The sequence below is a fragment of the Neophocaena asiaeorientalis genome, unplaced genomic scaffold (assembly GCF_003031525.2).
Source record: "Neophocaena asiaeorientalis asiaeorientalis breed wild unplaced genomic scaffold, Neophocaena_asiaeorientalis_V1.1 scaffold134, whole genome shotgun sequence".
Classification (NCBI taxonomy): Eukaryota; Metazoa; Chordata; class Mammalia; order Artiodactyla; family Phocoenidae; genus Neophocaena; species Neophocaena asiaeorientalis.
Genome location: NW_020185339.1, coordinates 17,435,918 through 17,460,694, shown reverse-complemented (window position 1 = coordinate 17,460,694; position 24,777 = coordinate 17,435,918). Strand labels below are relative to the sequence as shown.

The 24,777-nt window shown below is 41.3% G+C and overlaps 2 protein-coding genes and 1 long non-coding RNA gene across 7 annotated transcripts in view; 2 read left to right on the top strand and 1 right to left on the bottom strand.

The window, feature by feature from the left end:
- RASSF3 (Ras association domain family member 3) overlaps nt 1–14,859 on the top strand; it is a 92,043-nt gene extending 77,184 nt beyond the window's left edge. Inside the window, exons 6-8 of one of the 5 annotated variants that reach the window (XR_003002111.1) lie at nt 623–654; nt 1,357–1,470; nt 12,070–14,859. Coding sequence is in view for 2 of the 5 variants with exons in the window: in XM_024737066.1 (XP_024592834.1) it covers nt 12,070–12,139 (70 nt within the window). In the remaining 3 variants the exon portion in view is untranslated. Of the gene's footprint in view, nt 1–622; nt 655–1,333; nt 3,641–12,069 lie in introns of those variants that run through there. The other 4 variants (XR_003002113.1, XR_003002112.1, XM_024737067.1 and 1 more) reach the window with 4 other exon arrangements.
- On the top strand, nt 4,796–5,331 carry LOC112394315 (uncharacterized). The gene is made up of 2 exons (XR_003002114.1): nt 4,796–4,856; nt 4,968–5,331. It is a non-coding gene; the product is annotated as an uncharacterized LOC112394315 (long non-coding RNA).
- The window catches only part of GNS (glucosamine (N-acetyl)-6-sulfatase), a 52,033-nt gene continuing 39,668 nt past the window's right edge, over nt 12,413–24,777 (bottom strand). The window contains exons 13-14 of the mRNA XM_024737064.1: nt 24,244–24,404; nt 12,413–15,131 (exon numbers count right to left, since the gene is read on the bottom strand). Coding sequence (XP_024592832.1) covers nt 15,056–15,131; nt 24,244–24,404 — 237 coding nt within the window. The 3' untranslated portion in view covers nt 12,413–15,055. The remainder of the gene's footprint in view (nt 15,132–24,243; nt 24,405–24,777) is intronic.

Below are 24,777 nucleotides of genomic sequence, written 5' to 3'. Positions count from 1 at the left end.
CGCAACTAGAGAAAAGCCCGCGCGCAGCAACAAAGACCTAATGCAGCCAAAAGTAAAAATAAATAAATTAAAAAAAAAAAGATCCAAGTACATTTTCTATTGAATGCGTATCACTTTCACATCATTGTAAAGTCGAAAAACTGTAAGTCAAACCATCATTAAGTTGGGACCTTCTGTACTATAATAGCAAGTTCAAACACAGTGTTTACCATGTGCCAGGCATTATTCTGAAAAGCTTTAATATGTATTAACTCATTTTCTCTCCCATGAGATAGGTATTGTCAACATCCTCATTTTACAGATGAGGAAACAAACGCATTGAGGTCCAGCAACTTGCCCGCGGCCCCTCTGGGAGTGAGTGGCAGAGCTGCCCTGCCTGTCCACCGGCTTTTCCTATAAGCTCTACCGAGTTTTTCAGTAAAACTACCTGTGAAGGGCCCATTAGGATGCCTCAAATGGGCAGTTCATCTGAAAGCAGGCCTCTTTAGGCACAGTTGGGGTTTGTGGCTTGATGTCAGAGTGCTCTATCATCCTTTTGTTGTTGCTGTTCATTTTGCATTCCATTTAAGTGATTATACTAAGTTAGGCAGAAGGAGACGCCTACCTGTGTTTTTGTTTACAGGTTCTGTTGCGTGCGAGAAACTGACAGAGCAGGTAACCAAACCCCGCGTTCTCACTGTAATTAGTAAAATAATTCCCTGGAACCACCGGAATAATAGCTTCAGGGAGAAGTCACAGTTCCCAGGAGCCACCAAATACTTACAAACGCTGGAGTTTTATACCCTCATCAAGGATGGTCCTCTCCAAAGAAACATGGGAAACTAAGTATTCAAAGTCTTGAAAGTATACACCTGTCTGGTGTGAATCACTACTTGCTTAATTAAGTGCTAAATTAAGTAAGCAGCTTTGTATAAGGATGGGGGGAGAAGTGGGGCGGGGGTGGTGGTGGTGGTAGAAAGGAGTGGGCAGGTTAAATAACTGTGAGGTAAGATGTATTAACTCCATCTGCAGGGTTAGTTTGTTCTTTAATTGGAGTATAGTTGCTTTACAATGTTGTGTTAGTTTCTGCTGTACAGCAAAGTGAATCAGCCACATGTATACATATATCATCACCTCTTCCTTGGATGTCCTTCCCATTTAGGTCACAACAGAGTATTGAGGAGAGTTCCCCGTGCTAACAGTCTGTTCTCATTAGTTAATCTATTTTATACATAGTAGTGTATATATGTCAGTCTCAATCTCCCGATCCATCCCACCCCTGGGTTTTTTAAGTTTTGTTGGTTTTTGTTTTTTGGGGGTTGGTGATTTTGGTTTCATTTCGGTTTTTTGACAGATCTTTCCCTTTAATTCTGTAAGGTGAGAATGACCAGGTAGAGGACAGACCTTTTCATCTTAGTTTCCAAAGTCACTTGTGACTCACTTGGTGGCAGCTGAACTCCAAAAGCTCGTCTTTTCTCCTTGCTGAGAAAGGTGAGTATTGGCATTTGAAAATGTTTGCACATAAACAAAACATCAGGACTCTTTGTAAGTTTCAAGAGAAGTTGGGTTTTGGCTTTGTGTTTGGGAGAGAGGTCCTTTTTTTTTTTTTGGCTGCACCGCCTGGCTTGTCCTCAGTGGTGAAAGCGCAGAGTCCTAACCACTGGACCACCAGGGAATTCCCAGGGAGGGAGTTCCTTTAACCAGGAGAGTTGGTATTGATTTTTCTAAATAAGGAGGCTTACCTTGAACGCGCCTCTGTCTTTAGTGGCACAGATCTGGTTGTTTGCCTGGTGTGTGCACCCTCCCCTCAATTTAGCCACCCTGTGTGGACACAGGAGATTAATTAAACCCTGTGGAGTTCCTTTTCTCTAAAGTGGGATTCTAGGGGGCTCTGCTCGAGAGGGCTTTCTGATTTTCAAGTGCGATAAAATTTGCTAAAGCTCTAGTAATTCTGGAGCAGCACACTGAGGTGTCTTGCCAAAAGTTAGAATCCTTGAATTATTACCCTGTGGGTGGGAGGCGATAGCTTACATTCAAATCTTTTATTCAAAACTACAAATGGTGTCTTCAGATTCTTTTTCGAATGGCAAACATTTCAAATGTTTTTTCTTGCATGTGTGATCTCTCAAGGAAGATGTTCCAAGTCAATGACTTTTAGGTAAAATCAAGCATGTCACTGAATGCCTTAGCAGTAAAAGATGCTTATCTGAGAATACACCGCAGCCTTAGAAATCGAGGAACCTGGCTCTCAGCCTTCAGAAAAGCCCAAGCCTCATTGCCTTTCTTCCAGATGAACTTGCTGCAGGAGTTGTGTGTGCTGGGGAAGGGAGTGTGCTTCAAGGAAGGTAACGAGCTAGGGTGTAGGGTGTGGGTGCGGCCGGAAGGATGTTCCTGTCCCCTGTGTCACCTTCCACCCCCAGCTTGATTTTAAAATTTTTGTTCTTTTGCAAGTAAGGCGATCCAAGCAGAGGCGCAGTAGGTCTTGGGGGAAAAGTTATGAAGCTAATAGTTGGGAAAGGGCAGTGTTTTAAGATCTGTTGGAAGAGATTTCAAGACAAAAATGAAGTTATTACTCTGTCTCTTTATGGACCACCTCCAGAACTACTGGAGGTGCTGAGTTTTAAAAGGAGGATTTAAAAATCTTCCCCCACGCCAAAGCTAATACTAGGCCCTGAGAATCTGCTACTTTAATAAGCACCCCATGTTTTTTCAAATACTAACTGTAAATCTTAGAGCTCTCCAGAGTATTTCAGAGACTGAAAGGATATATCCATGTACACAGTTGTACCTCTCTCTCTCTTTTAAACAAATTACTTCCGTACTGAGAGTAATGGCTGGCCTGCAGAGAGGCTCCCTGACCTGCCTCATTTAGCACTGGAAAGGATAATTCTATACATAGCTTGACCCTGTGCCCTGACCATGGCTAATTGGATCTTAGTTAGACCTGGGATACAAGGCTGTTGATCAGTTAAACTTTCTTAAAATTTTAAATAAAGAAACAAAGGAATTGTAGTTAGTCTGTGATGGGTACTTATAAACCAGGGAACTGAACCCACCATTGGGCCTTGTTTCAGGGACAGAGAAAGACTGCAGAGAAAGCAGGAGAAGCAGAGAGGAGAAGGCCGTGTGGCTTCTGGGAGATGGAAAGAGTAAATTCGGAACCTACTTGGTATTTGTTAGCTGTTGGATCATACCCTCTTCCCTCAGGAAGGCATTATCTTTGTTTACGTGAGCTCTGTACTCGTGTGCCCATTTCTCCGATGGGATCCAGAGTAGAAATAGAGGGAAATTTATAGTATTGGGTCGGCCAAAAGTTTCGTTCGTTTTTTCCCGTAAGATGGCTCTAGTAGCACTTGGTTGTCTTTAACTTCATTCAAAACAATTTTGTTAGATTGTGTGTGATAGCCGTCATATCAGCGTGCATTTAAAAAAAGACATCAAAATTGGTGAGTTTTTGTGTAGCCGTTTTAACAGATTATTGACTGGGGGATTTTTGCAGAAACGCTAACGCCTGTGGCTGTAATACGTCTCCGGTCAAAAATGTGTTAATATTGAAGGTGGAAATAAAAAAAGCAACATTTTCGGCATATTATGCTTTATTATTTCAAGAAAGTTAAAAACGTAACCGAAATGCAAAAAAGATTTGTGCGGTGTGTGGAGAAGGTGCTGAGAGTGATCGAACCTGTCAAAAGTGGTTTGTGAAGTTTCGTGCTGGAGATTTCTCACTGGATGATGCTCCACAGTTGCATAGACCAGTTGATAGCAATCAAATCGAGACATTAATTGAGAACAGTCAGCGTTATACCATGCGAGAGACAGCCGACATACTCAAAAAATATCCAAATCAAGAGTCGAAAATCATTTGCACCAGCTTGGTTATGTTAATCACTTTGATGTGTGGGTTCCACATAAGTGAAGAAAACCTTCCTGACCGTATTTTCGCGTGCGATTCTCTACTGAAACATAATGAAAATGTTCCGTTTTTTAAAAAAATTATTTATTATTTATTTTTGCTTGTTGCTGCATGTAGGCTTTCTCTAAGTTGAGGCAAGCAGGGGCTACTCATCGTTGCAGTGCGTGGGGCTCTCACCATGGTGGCTTCTCTTGTTCTGGAGCACGGGCTCCAGGCGCGTGGGCTTCAGTAGTTGTGGCTTGCGGGCTTCCGTAGTTGTGGCTCGCGGGCTTTAGAGCACAGACTCAGTAGCTGTGGTGCACGGGCTCAGTTGCTTCGTGGCATGTGGGATCTTCCCGGACCAGGGCTTGAACCCGTGTCCCCTGCATTGGCAGGTGGATTCTTAACCACTGCGCAACCAGGGAGGTCCCGGTGATGAAAAGTGGATACTGTACAATAATGTGGAACAGAAGAGATCATGGGGTAAGTGAAATGAACCACCACTAACCACACCAAAGGCCAGTCTTCATCCAAGGAAGGTGATGTTGTGTATATGGTGGGATTGGAAGGGAGTCCTCTATTATGAGCTCCTTGCAGAAAACCAATCGATTATTTCCAACAAGTGCCGCTCCCAATTAGACCAACTGAAAGCAGCACTTGACAAAAAGCGTCCAGAATTAGTCGATAGAAAACAAAATCTTCCATCAGGATAACACAAAGCTGCATGTTTCTTTGATGACCAGGCAAAAACGGTTACAGTTTGGCTGGGAAGTTCTGATTCATCCACTGTATTCACCAGACATTGCACCTTTGGATTTCCATTTATTTTTGTCTTTACAAAATTCTCTTAATGGAAAAAATTTCAATTCCCTGCAAGATTGTAAAAGGCACCTGGAACAGTTCTTTGCTCAAAAAGATAAAAAGTTTTGGGAAGATGGAATTATGAAGATGCCTGAAAAATGGCAGAAGGTAGTGGAACAAAACGGTGAGTACGTTGTCCAAAAAAGTTATTGGTGAGAATGAAAAATGCGTCTTTTATTTTTACTTTAAAAACCAAAGGCACTTTTTGGCCAACCCAGTACTAAATGCCTATTAGGAAAGATGAAAAGGCTCAAATGGATGACCTCAGCCTCCACTTAAAGATACAAGGAAAAGAAAAGCAAACCCAAAGTAAGCAGAAGAAAGGAAGTAATAAAGAGTGGTAATAAATGAAATAGAACACAGAAACAAAATCAATGAAACCAAAAGTGGATTCTTAAGAGATCAACAGAGTTGATAATCCTCTAACCATACAGACCAGCCAAGAAAGAGAAGATGCAAATTACCACCTCAGGAACAGGACAGTTGACATCACTACAGATTCTACAGATATACTTGGTATGTTTGTATTTAAGGTCCTTGCACTGAAGTAAGTTTCCTTAAAAATTAGTGTTATTTTGTGCAAAAAAAAAAAAAAAAAAGTGAGTTCTACACATTCCTAATTTGGCCTAGTTTTGAAAAGTTTGCCAGATGACAAGTGCTGATGTCGCTTGGTGCTATCAACTTTTTGGTTCCCTCAGAAATTTAGTTATTTACAGTATGTAACTTTAATGCATATGATCAATAATATTCTAAATATTTAAGCCTACTTTCATATTGGAAATACAGTAGGGTTTATGCTTATTAAAATGTGAATTATGATTGTTTCCTTCCTTTCTTCCTCCCTCCCTTCCTTCCACCCCTTCCTATTCCCCTCCCTCCCCCTTCCCCCCCACCCCCCCCCTACCAAAAGCTTAGAACAAATTGTAATCATATTTGAGGAATGAGTGTATCTGTTTACTGTTGGGTTCTGTGATAGCTGTATTCTTACAACCATCCTTTTCCTTTTTTTTTTTTCTGTCACTTATATTAGTTTGTTCTGTTCTTTGCATAAAAAGAAACTTGAGTAGAACACCAAGTGTTTTAACTTCTTTAGTTCATATGTATAAATTACCCAAGGATGTTAGGTACTGGGTAGATTATGCTGAGCAGGAAATCACGGTTCTGTCTTCACGGAAACCAGACTATGAGTATTGCAAACCGGTAAGTGTCACAAAGATAAAGTACAGAGTGCTATGAGAGTCTACTACTTAGGCAGTTAGAGAAGGCTTCCTTGAGGGAGTGACTTACAGCTAAGATTTTAAGGATGAGCAGGAGTTACCTGGCAGAATTCATGATTTACATGAAAATTTTCGACACAATGGCCACTGGTTTCTCGGGCCTATTTTGGGCAGCCTGTTAATGGGCGTCACTCTAGCTGTTTTGCCTCTGTTACGAGAAAGGAACTTATATAGGTCTAAATAATTCTCCACAGGTTAAGGGTTCATCTTTGGCAAGGGCAAGTTAAAATTTACAATGGCAATTGCTCTGGATCAAGCTCAACTTTTTTTCCCCTGTAAAGTGGGAGGGTATCATGCATTTGCTTTCCTCACAGGGCTCATGTGAGGACCAAATAAGATAATGAAGGTCAAGGTATTCTACACCGCAAAGCCTGACATAGTGTAAGGTGGTATTATTCTCCAAGTCCTTCTTCCTATAGTGGTATGGCTGCTTTACTACTGGGCCAAGATGTTTACATATCATGTTGACACTAAAATTCATCTAAGCAACACCTAAGGATGTCATTTCCAGGAGGGACATTTTTTCAAACAAATATTTTCTTGGTTTTTGTTTTTTAGACTCGTGTTCAGGGACGGCAAAACAAAAGATTCTAGGGCAATTCGTAGACCAAGAAATCTTCATTCAGTGCCTTTCCTTGTGCTCCCCATAAATACAGTGGCGGGGTGTTGTCTGTCTTCTCTTACAAGTTAGACCCAAAATGCTGAGAGCAGCTGGGACTAGGGGTGCCCGTGCTGTCATGTTACTGTGAGGTGCTGAGCGATTCGGACCAGAGGGTCACACGTAGGTGCTGTCTGGGGGCCTTTGGCCTTTGTTTCTGCTCAGTGTTGTCATGCATGTGAATTCTCACCCCAGATAGGAATCTCTGTGGGGACTGGAGCATATCTTCAGCTCTTTCTGTATTTCTCTGAGCTGCAGGGCATAACATCTGTGGGACTAAACGTTTCACAGTGTCTGGAAACAGCTACTTGGGCAGCTTTGAGAAGGGATGGGGCTGCTCTACAGGCAGACCCTGAGCTACAGCTTCCTGCCTCTCCTCGTGAAGTCAGTGTTCACCCCTGGCTGAACCCTTAACTAGGGCCTTAAGTGGCATTACAGGAAGAGGAAGGGGGCAGGATGACCGAGGCCCCCAGTTTTTGTTTTCTTCTGCTGTACAGAGGACTAGACTTGGCACCTGGGGCTTCATTTTTTATGGGAGCATCCATAAAAGTGCAGTCACAGGCTGAAGGCTGCCTGATAGATGACTCAGTTAGTAGTCACTCATTGCAGACTGCTGAAAGAATCCAAGATGTCATGTTGATGTCAGGCCTAATAAAGGTGCTTCTCACCTGATCTGGGAGGAGCTGGGAAAAGCCGGGAGGATTGGGGAAGAAAAGGACACAGGGGAGCCACTTTCTTAGGGACTTAAGCAAGAACAGAATCATTCGCATTTCTGAGCTACTTTCCTAGCATTAGGATGAGGCAAGGAAGTAGCGTCTGATGATCTTGGACAACAGGTGCCTCAGAAAGCAGGCCAGGGGCTTCCCTGGTGGCGCAGTGGTTGGGGGTCCGCCTGCCGATGCAGGGGACACGGGTTCGTGCCCCGGTCCGGGAAGATCCCACATGCCGCGGAGCTGCTGGCTCCGTGAGTCATGGCCGCTGAGCCTGCGCGTCCGGAGCCTGTGCTCCGCAACGGGAGAGGCCACAGCAGAGAGAGGCCCGCGTACAGCAAAAAAAAAAAAAAAAGTTAATTTAAAAATTAAAAAAAATTTTTTAATTAAAAATTTTTTTTATTTGGCCATGCTGCACAGCTTGTAATATCTTAGTTCCCCAACCAGGAACTGAACCCGGGCAATGGCCGGTGAAAGTGCCGAGTCCTAACCACTGGATCTCCAGTGAACTCCCCCTTGTCACGGGCTTTCTCTAGTTGCGGTGAGCAGGGGCTACTCTTCCTTGTGGTGCGCAGGCTTCTCGTTGCGGTGGCTTCTCTTATTGCAGAGCACAGGCTCTAGGTGTGTGAGCTTCAGTAGTTGTGGCACACGGGCTTAGCTGCTCCAAGGCATGTGGGATCCTCCCGGACCGGGGCACGAACCCATGTCCCCTGCATCGGCAGGCAGACTCCCAACCACTGTGCCACCAGGGAAGCCCCTGCCTAGTTTTTAATTGTTTTTTGCTATTAAGTTGTACGTGTTCTTTACATGTTTGGGATATTAACCCCTTATCATACATGATTTCTAAATAGTTTCTTCTATTCAGTAGGCTGCCCTTTTATTTTGTCATGTTTTCCTTTTCTATGCAGAAGCATTTTAGTTTGATATAGTCCCACTTGTTTGTTTTTGTTGCCTTTGCTTTTGGAGTCAGATCCAAAAAATCACCAATACTGATGTCAAGCAACATACTGCTTGTTTTCTTCTAGGATTTTTTTTTTTCATGCGGTACGCGGGCCTCTCTCACTGTTGTGGCCTCTCCCGTTGCGGAGCACAGGATCCGGACGCACAGGCTCAGCAGCCATGGCTAACGGGCCCAGCCGCTCCGCGGCATGTGGGATCTTCCCGGACTGGGGCACGAACCCGTGTCCCCTGCATCGGCAGGCGGACTCTCAACCACTGCACCACCAGGGAAGCCCTCTTCTAGGATTTTTATGGTTTCAGGTTTTACATTAATCCATTTTGAGTTAACTTTTGTGTATGGTGTAAAATAGTAGTCTAGTTAATAAACTCTTTTGCATGTGGCTGCCAGTTTTCCCAGAACCATTTATTGAAGATACTGTCCTTTCCCTATTGTATATTCTTGGCTTTGTCATAAATTAACCATAAATGCATGAGTTTATTTCTGGGCTCTCTAGTCTGTTCCATTGATCCATGTGTCTGTTTTTATGCCTATACCATACACTTTTGATTACTGTAGCTTTGTAATATAGTTTGAAATCAGGGAGCATGATGCCTCCAGCTTTGTTGGTCTTTCTTAAGATTGTTTTGGCTATTTGGGGTCTCTTGTGGTTCCATACAAATTTGAGGATTGTTTGTTCTGTTTCTGTGAAAAATGTCTTTGGAATTTTGATAGGGATTGCATTGAATCTGTAGACTGCTTTGGGTAGTATGGACATTTTAACATTAATCTTCCAATCCATGAGCACAGAATTTCTTTCCATTTATTTGTGTCTTCTTCAATTTCTTTCATCAGTGTCTTTTAGTTTTCAGTGTGTAGGTTTCTGACCTTGGTTAAACTTATTCCTAGGTATTTTATTCTTTTTTGGAAGGCAGCTATGCTCACCACTAAATCACCAATGCTGCACTGTTTTATTCTTTCTGATGCAGTTATAAATGGAATTAATTTCTTTTTCTGATAGTTTATTAATATATAGAAATACAAGATTTTTGTATACTGATGTTGTATCTTGCAGCTATACTGAATTCATTTATTAGTTCTAGCAGTTTTCTTGTGTGGAATCTTTAGGGTTTTCTATATATGTCATCTGCAAATAGTTACAGTTTTACTTCTTCCTTTCTGATTTGGATTCTTTTTATTTTACTTGCCTAATTGCTCTGGCTAGGATTTCCAATACTATGGGTTTTTTTTTTTCTTTCTTGACTTTTTATTAGAAAAAATATTTTACATATAGTTTTCTTTTTTAGCATCTTTATTGGAGTATAATTGCTTTACAATGGTGTTAGTTTCTGCTTTATAACAAAGTGAATCAGCTATCCCATACTATGTTGAATAAAAGTGACAGTGGGCATCTTTGTCTTTTTCCTCATCTTAGAGGAAAGGCTTTCAGCTTTTCATTGTTGGCTGTGGACTTGTCATCTATGACTTTTATGTTGAGGTATGTTTACTCTGTATCTCTGTATGAGTTTTTGTCATGAAAGTTGAGTTTTGTCAAATGCCTTTTCTGCAACTATTGAGATGATGGTTTTTATCCTTCATTTTGTTCATGTGGTATATAGCACATTGATTTGTGGATGTTGAACCACTCTTGCATCCTTGTACTAAATTCCACTTGATCATGGTGTATGAGCCTTTTAATGTATTGTTGAATTCAGTTTGCTAATATCTTATTAGAGGATTTTTGCCTCTATGTTTATTGGGGATATTGACCTGTGATTTTCTTTTCTTATGGTGTCCTTGTCTGGTTTTGGTATGAGAGTAATGCTGGCCTCATAAAATGATTTTGGAAGTGTTCCTTCCTCTCCTGTTTTTGGAAGAGTTTGAGAAGGATTGGTATTCGTTCCACTTTGAATGCTTGGTAGAATTCACCAGTGAAGCTACCTGGTCCTGGACTTTTATTGGGAGGCTTTTTTTTTCCTTTAAATTTTATTTATTTATTTATTTATTTATGGCTGTGTTGGGTCTTTCTGTGTGAGGGCTTTCTCTAGTTGCGGCGAGTGGGGGCCACTCTTCATCGCAGTGTGCGGGCCTCTCACTATCGCGGCCTCTCTTGTTGCGGAGCACAGGCTCCAGACGCACAGGCTCGGTAGTTGTGGCGCACAGGCCTAGTTGCTCTGCGGTATGTGGGACCTTCCCGGACCAGGGCTCAAACCCATGTCCCCTGCATTGGCAGGCAGATTCTCAACCACTGTGCCACCAGGGAAGCCCTGGGAGGCTTGTTGATTACAATCTCCTTACTAGTGATCAGACTATTCACATTTTCTATTTCTTCATGATTCAATCCTAGAAGGCTGTGTTTCTAGGAATTTATCCATTTCTTCTGGGTTATCCAATTTGTTGGCATATAATTAGTCGTTCATAGTACTCTGTTATGATCCTTTGTATATGTGTGGTACAGTTGTAACGTCTCCCCTTTCACTTCTGATTTTACTTCATTGAGCCCCTATTATTCTTGGTGAGTCAAGGGTTTGTCAGAGGAGCTGTTTTCACTTTGAGAAGCCACTTGAATGGTAGTGTCAACTCCCCTTCTTAGTCTGAAACTGTGTTTTCCCTGTAACTACAGATATCAGGGATGAGTTTTCAATCTACATAGTAATGTCCTGGGGGTCAGGAAGAGAGTAATTTCCTTTCATAACCCAGCCCACGTCCAGGCAGAGTAGGCACTCACTCAGACATATGAGGGAGGGTAAAATCCTTCTTAGGTCAGAGCGAGAGCAGAGTTTAATAGATGTCTTCAAAGCCACATCTTTGAAACCTTGACTCTGACTAATGAGCTTTGTGAGCTTGGATAAACTAAGCTGAGGAAAGCAGCTTGTTGGCGGAGCCATTTTTATCGCAATAAATACTAATTACAACCATTCTGTGTATTTCTCCGCCCTTTGAGGACCTGTCAGCATCGGTCTGAGGGGCAGGTGGTGAGGATATATAAGAGCTCAGGTCTCACCAGCAGAAGGTGGTAATGAAAGCTTCCTCTCAAAGACTAAGATTTAGAACTGTCATCTACTCTGTGGTAGTCCTGAAGCCGGCTCCCATGTCCCACATGCAAATCTTATATAGTAATTAATTCCTAGGCCATCAGTAAAGGTGTCTGCACAGTGCGTTCAGCTTGGGGCCCCTAGGTTCTCTGCTCTTGCCACTACAGACTTCAAGGTACACACGTGACTAGCCCTTTAAACCCATGGCAGGCAGAGAAAGAAGGTGAAACAAATACTAAATCTGTAGTGTTTGGTTCTACAGGGCAGGGTACAGTCTCAGTGGGGATGGTGGGGGGGCGCTACATATTAGAAAAATGGATTTAGTAGACTTACCCTCACTTTGAGTCTAAGTAAATAAATGTTCTCCTCTTCCTTGGTGGCTTGATACTGTGATAAACTCAATTACTTGTTTTTCTGATAGTATAGTAGTCTGGAAACTTTATGGTATGGGTATCTTCTAACATCTTGGTTTTTCTGCTTGGTCTTCAGAACTTATAAGAGGCAACCTACTAGGTCTGGGGTTGGCAAATTATGCTTTTTTTTTTGGTAAAGTTTTGTTGGAACATAGCCATGCATATTCATTTGTGTTGTCTATGGCTACTTTTGTACTGAAGCAGAATTAAGTAGCTGTGATGGAGACATAGCCTGCAAACCTAAAATATTAACTATCCCTTTAAGAAAAAGTTTTGTCAACTCCAGTAGGACTTACTTCTCATTTAGGGCAGTGGATCACATGACTGAACATCAAGGCAAGGCACCTTTGACGGTGAGCTTCGTTTATCTAATTTAAAGCTGGTCAAGGTAAGTTTTTTTTTTCTCTCCAAACTGTAAATGCATAAAGATTTATCAGTAAGGATTTTCTACATGGTGCTCATTCAGGGATACTGGGCAGCAGGGACCACACATACACACGAACGAGGTTTCCAGGTAGGGACTATGGTACCCAATGCGAAGCAGCCCATCTCTAGTACTAGGTGAGTGATCAAAACATTAAACAGTATACAGCACAGAACATCTTGTCAAAATTACTGCTTGTGGACTAGAACAAAGGACACATTCCCACTAGAACAGAAATAAATTTTAATTCATTGAAAAGTGCAGCAGTGAACAGGGTCCTTCAAAGGGCACTTCCTTAGTCAAATGACTGAGATGACACAGAGCCAGGGCAGAATAACTTCTAAGAACAGATGATGCAAACACATGAATTCACAAATTCAGTTGGACCTAAGCGGTGGTGAAACAAAAGACCCAAATACCCCCACCTAGTTCCACTGGTGGATCAGTTCAAATACCCTTTGCTTTCTCTTAATAAGGATCCTGGGACAGTTTTATCTTCTTTCATTAAAACGCTAGTCCTTAGACACAGAAATATAACCTTCCATGGCTATCATTACTATGTTGTACAAAAACCCTACTGTTGTCAATTAAAATGTATTTTGCAACAGCACCATTGGTCCAATTCAAAGATACTGAAAAGGCATGCCCTACTTTGTAGTTGTAGGGAATGTAATTTTACTTACGGGAGAGCTTTGTAATAGGAAATCTTATAAGGCAAAATCTCTATTCTTCCCCAAGACCTCTGTTCGTTCCTAATGGTTACAGTTTTCTATTACCAATACATACGGACCTGGTCTTCTTAAAAGGGAAAATAATCAAAATTCAAATCAGTACAATTAAGAGAGAAACAAGGCAAGCCTCTTGCAGTGGGGCCCTTGTACATATCGTTCTGAAAAATTCCAGTGCATTTTGTGGTCTGCTAGTCTAGAAACTGAGGTCTCTTTATGAAAGATGATTTTAATGTAGATCCAGAATGCAACCAGTCCACGAGAAAAAGTCAAACTAGAGGCCATTCAAAAATCAGGGGTACAAAAATAAAAGGGCTTCACTGCATTCCCTGCCCTGCCTGCCCCCCAGACAAAAGTCTGATGAATGTAAGAGCAGTGGGACAGGAATACTATCAGCGGCTGATTTGTGTCACTCTCACTACGTCATCTGCTTTCAGGAACGAGCATCGTAAAACTGAGTAATATGACATCACAGTAGAAGACCTGGTAAGAGTTGTTTTCTCTTTATTCAGGAATAACCATGGTCAACTTCCATTAATGTGGAAGCCGACTGATGAATGTGAAGACTCAAAAGTGTAGAATAAAGCCAATACCCATACTCAACATTGTAGTTTGCAAAATTGTTTGTTAGAATTTCTTTTCCTAAAATGGTCACAGCAGAGGTATTCATTTCACTTGCCCATTTCACCTCTAAATACCACCACAGTTACTGGGATTGTATGAGGTAAAGGAATAAACCCAATGGCTGTTAAACCAACATGGCTATCTGGAATTGTGAGTTACTTATGGCCATGTCTTACAAAGTGCTTAAAGCTCAACCTAGGACCTTACATAAAGCTAAAATCACTACTGCCTGAGTTGAACAGGTTATAAACCACGGTTCCTCCTCCTCCCCTGCTGCCACATCACCAATTAACCTTCTTGTGAAGAAAACACAAGAAATGGGAGTGGTCTTCGAGCCAAGAGACAGAAATGCAGGTGTTCTAAACAGTGAGGAAATCTCAAGAAGATCGGGTTTCGACAGAGGAATAGTGAATTAGGCCCCAGTTACATAAGACTCCAAAAACTCAAGAAGAAGTTTTGCTGAAAGGGAAGAAGGTAAGTAGTTGTTACTCTGCATCAACTCTAAGGAATTCTTACATCTTGTAACAAATGAACAGAATGTCAGCAATATGCAGCGGGAGTCTCACAACTTCACACATGGGACTAGAACCCAGGCTCCCTGCCAGACAGGCACTTACTACACCCTGATTTATAGCCCTTCAACCTGTTAACCAGAGAGCCCTACCTGCAGAAGGCCCTCAGAAAACACAACCTTCACCAACCCTTGGAAGTTCTTCTCTGCTGAAATACTTAACCCACTTTATATTTCAGAGCCGAGAAAGGAAAGTACCAAGAGAAGAGACATTCCCCAGATACCCCTGGTGTTCACTGGCACTCCATGTGATTAGCAGCCACTGGAAAGTAGATGTCCATCACCTTCAGTAACTACCTGGAATTAGCCTTTACCAAAAGCTTGCTACTGTTCTATTTCAGTGTAGCACCAGCCCAGAATTGCCAAAAAATGAAGAGCTTCACTGATGCGTTTTGAATTTGTGATCCATTGTGATGGATATTATAAAGTGTATTTCTACTGATCTAAAAACAATGGTATTTGTTCTTAATCAGATGGTTCAACTCTGATGGTATGCTTCAAGCCATGTGATATTAGTATTTTTGATAGTGACGTGTTCAATCTCGAATGCTACGCAGGTCCTCTGATTTTAGGTCAAGCTGTATACCAAAAACCTTGCCCCCCTAAAGCATTGCCATTTATCTGACTGGATTTACAAATCTAGACACATGGGGAATAATCAAGAACTGTGGCCCCAGGACAGAAAGGGTTTGGTGAGAGCAAAGACCTCAGGAGTATCATCACCACTTGAATGAAGGGACCAGGGACAGCCACTCCTGCCACACAGGCAGAGTTCACAGTTTAACACGCTGCACGAGGAAGTCAGCTGATTGGGTTGCTTTTTCAAACAGGACTTAAAGCCAGTCCAGAAACCCTTCCAGGCATGGTCTTGAAGACTAGCTACAGACACACCTACTACAATCGCTTCATCAGAAAGAGGCGTGCGAGGGATCCAACCACAGAGGTGCTACAGATGTTTTGAAAACCTTCGAGTCCTGACACTGCCATGATTGTTGAACATGAGACGAGGGTCAAACCTATATCTGGGCAGAGAAAAAGAAAAAAACAACGTCACATTAACTACAATTAGCCATTGAGTACTTCATTCAGAATATTAACTGGAAAGAATGGCAGGAAGGGATACAAAAGGAAAAATTAAGTCACCAGAAGGGGATCTAATGGGAAAGTCTGTAGTACAAAGCAAGAGTACTTAGTAATTAAGAGCATTTCCATCGTAAGTCAGCAAGCACAAAATAATATAGTGGAAGTAGAGAGGAGAGGAGAAGTGGAGAGGAGAAGAGAAACAGAAGTAAGGCTAATCCTGAAAGGGGTTAGGAGGAAAGGTTTGAGCTTACTTTTTTGGGGGGGGGGCGGGGGCCATCCCTCAACTATAAAACAGCCTGGGGAAGAGTCTAGTCCTTGCTGAAAGCCCTTCCAACATTTTCAAAGCCCTGTCTTCTTTCTCAGTTTAGATACACAGACTGTGGTGGGTAAGAACACAGGTCTGCACCTGACGGGAGCTTGAATCTGGCTCATTATGAACTTGGGTAAGTCATCGACCCCTCTGGCCACCAACAAAACAGGAAGGCAACTCATGTAAAATATGTGGCACATAAAATCACTTATTTCCCTCCCGTGGGGAAGTAAGAATGAATGCCAATGTAACTTGAGTTGAGACCTGGCAGACATGGAGAACACAGACTGGGGATTTCTCTGGTGGTCCAGTGGTTAAGTCGCCGAGCTTCCACTGCAGGGGACACGGGTTCCATCCCTGGTTGAGGAACAAAGATCCCGCATGCCTCAGGGCGTGGCCAAAAAAAAAAACCCCACAGGCTGGCTGGACTTTGTGTGATCTGGAAATAACATTGTATTTTACTTTGATCTGCTACCTTTGGTAACAGATATTAACTCTTAGTATTATTTTATAGCAGGGGTTGGCCAAGTTTCTCTGTAAAGGGCCTGATAATAAATATTTTAGAGCTTGTGGGCCACACAGTCTCTGTCCCAACTACTCAACTTTGCCACTGAAGTGCGAAAGCAGCCCCAGGCAATACATAAATATCTGTGTACACTGTATTCCAACTGATGGCGTCTGCTGGCACCCACTCTAGAAGATTCTATCGGCCTAACCGTTTGGTAGGAAAGAAAACCAGGTGGAGTTTAAATAGCTCAGGCTAACATCAGCAAGGCCAGCATCTAGAATCTTAGTGATAAGACTCCAGAATGTGTGCAAGACAGTTAGTTATGGTTAAAAAAACAAAGGAATTTCATGGAAGAAGTCTTGAGAGAGTAAGGTGTTGTTGAGACCATTTGGACTGGGTATGTGACTTAGCCCCATTAAAGCCTCTATATAAACCTCAAGATTCTGCCAGGTGGGTGCGGAGATCTACTCATCTTTCAGCTGCCCAAGACAAGCCTCTCCTACAAGGAAACTGAGGCTTGTTCAATTAAGGTAATGCACCAAAGATCAACAGCTGTTTTGAGGATGGAGATAAGGTGGCGGAGAAGAGGGATGTGAGCTCACCTCTTCTCATGAAAACACCAAATTCACAACTAACTGCTGAACAACCATCGACAAAAAAACCCTGGAACTTACCAAAAAGCTATCCTACATCCAAAAACAAAGAAGCCACAGTGAGACAATAGGAGGGGTGCAATCGCGATAAAATGAAATCCCATACCTGCTGGGTGGGTGACCCACAAACTGGAAAATAATTATATCTCAGAGGTTCTCCCGCAGGAGTGAAAGTTATGAGCCTTGCATCAGGCTCCCCAGCCTGGGGATATGGCATCGGTAGGAGGAGCCCCCAGGGCATTTGGCTTTGAAGGCCAGCGGGGTTAGACTGGGGCAAAGAGAAACTCCACTCTTGGAGGGTGCACACAAGGTCTCGTGCACACGAGGACCCAGGGGAAAAAGCAGTGACCTCACAAGAGTCTGGGCTTAACCCACCTGCTGGTATTGGAGGGTCTCCTCTGGAGGCGGGGGGAAAGGGGTGGCTGTGGCTCACTACAGGGACAAAGACACTGGTGGCGGTAGTTCTGGGTAGCTCACACTCATTGGTGTGAGCCCTTCAGGAGGCCACCATTTTCTCACCAAGACCTGGCCTCACCCAACAGCCTATAGGCTCCAGTGCTGGGATGCCTCAGGCCAAACAACCAACTGGGTGGGAATACAACCCCTCCCCATCAGCAGACAGGCTGCCTAAAGTCTTCCTGAGCCCACAACTGCTGGCTAAACACACCCCTTGACATGGCCCTGCCCACCAGAGGGACAAGACCCAGCTCCACCCACTGGGCAGGCACCAGTCCCCACCCCCCCACCCCTCCCAAACAGGAAGCCTGCACAAGCCTCTTAGACTGGCCTCATCCACTGGGGGCAGCAGCAGAAGCAAGACAAACTACAGCCCTGCAGCCTATAGAATGGAAACCACAACCACAAAAAGTTAGACAAAATGAGACAGCAGAGGGAATATATCCTATATGAGGGAACAAGATAAAACCCCAGAAGAACTAAGTGAAATGGAGATAGGTGATCTACCCAAAAAACAATTCAGAGTAATGATAGTAAAGATGACCCAAGATCTTGGAAAAAGAATGGGGGCACAGATGGAGAACATAGAAGAAATGTTTAATAAAGAGCTAGAAGATCTAAAGAACAAACAGATGAAGAACACAAAAACTGAAATGAATAATACACTAGAAACAATCAGTAACAGTAAATGAGGCAGAACAACAGGTAAGTGAGCTGGAAGACAAAATGGTGTAAATCACTGCCACAGAACAGAATAAAGAAAACAGAATGGAAAGAAATGAGGACAGTCTAAGAGACCTCTGGGACAACATTAAATGCACTGCATTATAGGGGTCCCAGAAGGAGAAGAGGGAAAGGGCCTGATAAAATATCTGAAGAGATACTAGCTGAAAACTTCCCTAAAATGGGAAAGGAAACAATCACCCAAGTCCAGGGAGTGCAGAGAGTCCCAGGCAGGATAAACCCAAGGAGGAACACACCGAGACACATATTAGTCAAACTGACAAAAATTAAAGACAATGAAAAAATACTAAAAGCAGCAAGAGAAAAGCAACACAGAACATACAACGGAATCCCCATAAGGTCATCAGCTGATTTCTCAGCAGAAACTCTGCAGGCCCGAAGGGAGTGGTACAATATATTAAAGTGACAAAAGGAAAGAACCTATGACCAAGATTACTCTACCCACCAAGGCTCTCATTCAGAGTTGACGGAGAAATCAAAAGCTTCACAGACAAGCAAAAGCTAAGAGAATTCAGCATCACCACACCAGCTTTGCAACCAATGTTAAAGGAACTTCTCTAGGCAGGGTTAAAAAAAAAGGCCACAACTAGAGAATTAAGAATAAGAAAGCTCACTGGTAAAGGCAAACATACAGTAAAGGTAGGAAATCATCCACACACAAATATGGTATCAAAACCAGCAACTGTGAGAAGAAAAGAGTACAAATCCAGGGTATTAGAAATGCATTTGAAATTAAAAGACCAGCAAATTAAAATAATCTTGTATATATATACAGACTGCTATATCAAAACCTCATGGTAAATACAAACTGAAAATCTACAGCAGATACACACACACAAAAAAGAAAAAGGAATCCAAACACAACAATAAAAAGTCGGGCATCAAATCAGAAGAGAACAAAAGAGGAAGGGGAGAAAAAAGACCTACAAAAGCAAATCCAAAACAATTAGGAAAATGGCAATAAGAACATACATATTGGTAATTACCTGAAATGAAAACGAATTAAATGCTCCAACCAAAAGACAGACTGGCTGAATGGCTACGAAAACAAGACCCATATACTGTCTACAAAATACCCACTTCAGATCTACGGACACATATAGACAAAGTGAGAGGATGGAAAAAGGTATTCCATACAAATGGGAATCAGAAGAAAGCTGGAGTGGCAATACTCATATCAGACAAAACAGACTTTAAAATAACACCCCACTTTCATCAATGGACAGATCATCCAGACAGAAAATCAATAAGGAAACAAGGCCTTAAATGACACATTAGACCAGATGCACTTAATTGATATTTATGGAGCATTCCATCCAAAAGCAGCATAATATACACTCTTTTCAGGTGCACATGGAACATTCTCCAGCACCTATCACATGCTGGGCCACAAAGAGAGCTTCAATAAATTTAAGAAGACTGAAATCATATCAAGCATCTTTTCCATCCACAACACTATGAGATTGGAAATCAACTACAAGAAAAAAACTGTAAAAAGCACAAACACGTGGAGGCTAAACAGAATGCTACTAAACATCCAATGGATCAGTGAAGAAATCAAAGAGGAAATCAAAAAATACCTAGAGACAAATGAAAACAAAAACACAATGATCCAAGACCTATGGCATGCAGCAGAAGCAGTTCTAAGAGGGAGTTCATAGCAATACAAGCTTACCTAAGGAAACAAGAAAAACCTCAAACATCCTAACCTTACACCTAAAGCAACCAGAGAAAGAAAAACAAACAAAACCCAAAGTTAGTAGAAGGAAAGAAATCACAAAAATCAGAGCAGAAATAAATGAAACAGAGATGAAGAAAACAATAGAAAAGATCAATGAAACTAAAATCTGGTTCTTTGAAATGATAAACCTTTAGCCAGACTCATCAAGAAAAAAAGGCAGAGGGCTCAAATCAATAAAATTAGAAATGAAAAAGGAGAAGTTGCAGCTGACACCACAGAAATACAAAGGATCATAAGAGACTACTACAAGCAACTTTATGCCAATAAAATGAACAACCTGCAAGAAATGGACAAATTCTTAGAAAGGTACAATCTCCCAAGACTGAACCAGGAAGAAACAGAAAATATGAACAGACCAATCACAAGTACTGAAATTGAAACTGTGATTAAAAAATTCCCAATGAACAAAAAAGTCCAGGACTAGATGACTTCACAGGCAAATCCTATCAAATATTTAGAGAAGAGTTAACAGCTATCCTTTTGAAACTATTCCATTGAAACTATTCTCCAAAACTGCAGAGGAAGGAACACTCCCAAACTTAATCTATGAGGCCACCATTACCTAGACACAAAAATCAGACAAAGACACCACAAAAAATGAAAATTACAGGCCAATATCACTGATGAACATAGATGCAAAATCCTCAACAAAATACTAGCAAACCGAATCCAAAAATACATTAAAAGGATCATACACCATGATCAAGTAGGATTTATCTCAGGGATGCAAGGATTTTTCAATATCTGCAAATGAATCAGTGTGATGATACACCACATTAACAAATTGAAGAATAAAAATCATATTTTCATCTCAATAGATACAGAAAAGCTTTTGACAAAATTCAATACCCATTTATGATAAAAACTCTCCAGAAAGTGGGCCTAGAGGGAACCTACCTCAACATAATAAAGGCCAATGCCTACATTGTTAGGCCTACACCTAACATCATACTCAATAGTGAAAAGCTGAAAGCATTTCCTCTAAAATCAGGAACAAGACAAGGATGTCCACTTTCTCCATTTTTATTCAACATAGTTTTAGAATTCCTAGCCACAGCAATCAGAGAAGAAAAACAAAAGAAATCCAAATGGGAAAAGAAGAAATAAAATTGTCACTGTTTGCAGATGACATGACACTATACACAGAAAATCCTAGAGATGCTACCAGTAAATGACTAGAGCTCATCAATGAATTTGGTAGTGTTGCTTGATACAAAATTAATACACAGAAATCTGTTGTATTTCTATACACTAACAATGAAAGATCACAAAGAGAAATTAAAGAAACAATCCCATTTACCATCACATCAAAAAGAATAAAATACCTAGGAATAAACCTACCTAAGGAGTCAAAAGACATGTACTCTGAAAACTATAAGATGCTGATGAAAGAAATCAAAGATGACATAAACAGATGGAAAGATATACCATGTTCTTGGATTGGAAGAATCCATACTGTCAAATGACTGTACTACCCAAAGCGATGTACAGATTCAATGCAATCCCTATCAAATTACCAATGGCATTTTTCACAGAACCAGAACAAAAAAAATTTTAATTTGTATGGAGACACAAAAGACCCTGAATAGCCAAAGCCATCCTGAGAAAGAAAAACAGAGCTGGAGGAATCAGGCTCCCTGACTTCAGACTATACTACAAAGCTGTCATCAAAACAATATGGTACTGGCACAAAAACAGAAATATACATCAATGGAACAGGACAGAAAACCTAGAGATAAACCCACGCACATGTGGTCACCTTATCTTTGATAAAGGAGACAAGAATATACAATGGAGAAAAGGTAGTCTCTTAAATAAGTGGTGCTGGGAAAACGGGACAGCTACATGTAAAAGAATGAAATTAGAACACTCCCTAACACCTTACACAAAAATAAACTCAAAATGGATTAAAGACCTAAATGTAAGGCCAGACACTATCAAACTCTTAGAGGGAAACAGGCAGAACACTCTATGACATAAATCACAGCAATATCTTTTTTGATCCATCTCCTCGAGTCATGGAAATAAAAACAAATGTGAACCAAGGAAACCATAAACAAAACGAAAAGATAACTCACAGAATGAGAGAAAATATTTGAAAAACAAAGTGACTGACAAGGGATTAATCTCCAAAATTTACAAACAGCTCAAGCAGCTCAATATTAAAAAAACAACCCAATCCCAAAATGGGCAAATCTAAATAGACATTTCTCCAAAGAAGACATAAAGATGGCCAATAAGCACATAAAAACATGCTCGACATCACTAATTATTAGAGAAATGCAAATCAAAACTGCAATGAGGTATTACCTCACACCAGTCAGAATGGCTGTTATCAAAAAGTCTACAAACAATAAATGCTTGGAGAGCCTGTGGAGAAACAGGAACCCGCCTAAACTGTTGGTGAGAATGTAAACTGGTACAACCACTATGGGGAACAGTACGGAAGTTCCTTAAAAAACTAAAAATAGAGCTACCATATGCTCCTGCAATCCCACTCCTGGGCATATATCTGAGAAAACCATAATTTGAAAAGATACATGCACCCCAATGTTCACTGCAGCAGTATTTACAATAGTCAAAACATGGAAGCAACCCAAGTATGCATCAACAGATGAATGGATAAAGATGTGGTACATATATACAATGGAATATTACTCAACCATGAAAAAGAATGAAATAATACCATCTGTATCAACATGGATGGACCTGGAGATTATCATACTAAGTGAAGTAAGTCAGAGAAAGACAAATATCATATGATATCATTTATATGTGGAATCTAAAAAAAAAAGATACAAATGAACTTATTTACAAAACAGAAATCAACTCACAGACTTAGAAAACAAACTTACGGTTATCAAAAGGGAAAGGTGGGGGGAGAGATAAATTGGGAGTTTGGGATTGACATATACACACTACTATATTTAAAATACATAACCAACAAGGACCTACTTACACAGGGAACTCTACTAAATATTCTGTACTAACCTAAATGGGAAAAGAATTTGAAAAAGACAGATATATGTATATATAGCTGAGTCACTTTGCTGTACACCTGAAACTAACAAAACACTGTAAATCAACTATAGTCCAATATAAAATAAAAATTAAAAACAAAAAAACCAAACCTTGCCTGGAAGTCAAGAGATTTTGCTAGATCAGTTCCAAACGGTTGACCTTTGGGCAAATCCCAAGTCCAAGCACTATTTCCTCATGTGAAATTTACCTGTTTGGGCTCTAAGGGCTATAGGGGAATTCTATGATTGAGTCCTTGTAACACTTAATGAGGCTGCTGCATCTGACCTTCTGTGGCCCAGCATTACAGTCCAAGATGTCCAAGTCTCATGATCATGACCCTCTATGCAAGATTTAGTCGGATGCTGGCTTTAAATTCCTAGAGTCAGTCAGCAACTGCTATAGACATCTAACTTTAGTTTGGTAAAACATTCTGAGCAAAGTAGCTGTTAGGAACTGCAAAATCAACATGTGTCAATTAGAAGTCTAGTGCTTCTATCTTAGAGAATGAACTTCCTATTTCAAGGAACTGCCACCAAATGAAGATCCATTTCACTAACTTGGAGGAAAGATTAAAGCTGGGTGGTCAGAATGCTTGATCAGTTACTAATTACACATTAACAAGATTATCCATATAAAAGTTAATTAGCTTAAATGATATAAAATTATGATAAATATTCTTCTTTACATTGTTACCTTTAGTTTGCTGGCATCCATGTCTCTTTGGCTCTAGATACACTATTTAAAAGCAAAAGTACTACATTTCTTTAATAAATAGTCTGCAATCCCCTTTCTCTACTCATTCATACATTCCTCACTGATTGAAGATACCACTTCACATGAAGGTAGCTAAATAATTTACTAGTTTCCATCAGCTTAGGACATCATTCTTCCCTCTCTCCTACAATCAGAGTATAAGAACTGAAATAATCCTTTCCCAATGAAAGTCTGATTTTGAATTTTATAATCTTCAAGCAAAAAATGACAGGCTTCTTGCCACACACAGCTCAAATGCATGGTGTGTTGACAGCCATGTTACTGATGAAAAGTTACTGTTTAAGAGGAATGAGAGTAGGAGGAACAGAGCTGACTTAGTAGGTGAGCGTTAAATATCTTTCCAACCTTCATATATTCGGCGGGCTTATTTATTTCGACACTTGAGAGTTCATACTTTCTATTTCATTGTGTGTATTTAATATATAAATTTACTGGCAAGTATTCAAGTTTCTGTAATTGGGGCTTCTGAGAAAGGAAATGAAAGCATATGCTCTCAGAAGCACTAGGGAACAGGGTAGCCCTGGGTCAGCTTACACTAAAGCAACCCTACATGTCACCAGTGCAATCAAGTGGTACCATGACAAGAATCGCAGGGAGGAAGAGCCCCGCGTGGTACAGGCAGGGCTGCGCCTCCAGCTATAGCACCAACTGGCTGTGGAGAGCAGCTCGTTTTCCCAGCACAACTGGCTGCTGCACTGGGACGCAGTATTCCCCTTGTAGTGCAGAACGGAGAGAAACAGCTCAGCTCAGAGCAAGGATGACCCATCAGGCTCCCTGTGCCTTTAAGAATGGCAGGACTGCTGGAGACCACCGAACAAAGTTTCTGAGTACGATGCAAACTTACCCGGGGTCAAAGATCCCTGGAGTGCGGCAGGTTGGTCCAGAACAGGACTGTAACATCATTAGCCGATAGTTCATCTTTCCTAAAAGCTCTGGGTCTATACTTTTTGCAATGTTATTGATTTGGTGTGGGTCTGCAGTCAGGTTATAGACTTCTACAAACACCTACAGGAAATGAAAAGATGGAGGCAAGAAAAAAGCAAGGGTTACATTTGAAGAAATACTCATGTGAGTTACTTCTAAATGGGAACGAAGGAGGCAGATTAAAGACCAAGGCCCAGGAGAATATCATCGGGTCTCAAGATTTTCAAAAAGCCCAAGGGTATAGAGGAGACAATGGAGCATCTGTTCTGGGGGTTGAACTGCTTTGGGTCTGTGGCCCACATGCTGGAAAGGGGCCTCCAGGATCCCTGTGCCTTCAGGCAGTCAGGAGGGGAAAGAGGATGAAGCTTATTACCTTCTGTAATTAAAGGAGAGAAGCGAAGGCAGGACCCTCAAATGGCAAGGGCTCAGAAACTATACTTAGTAATGAGGTTAC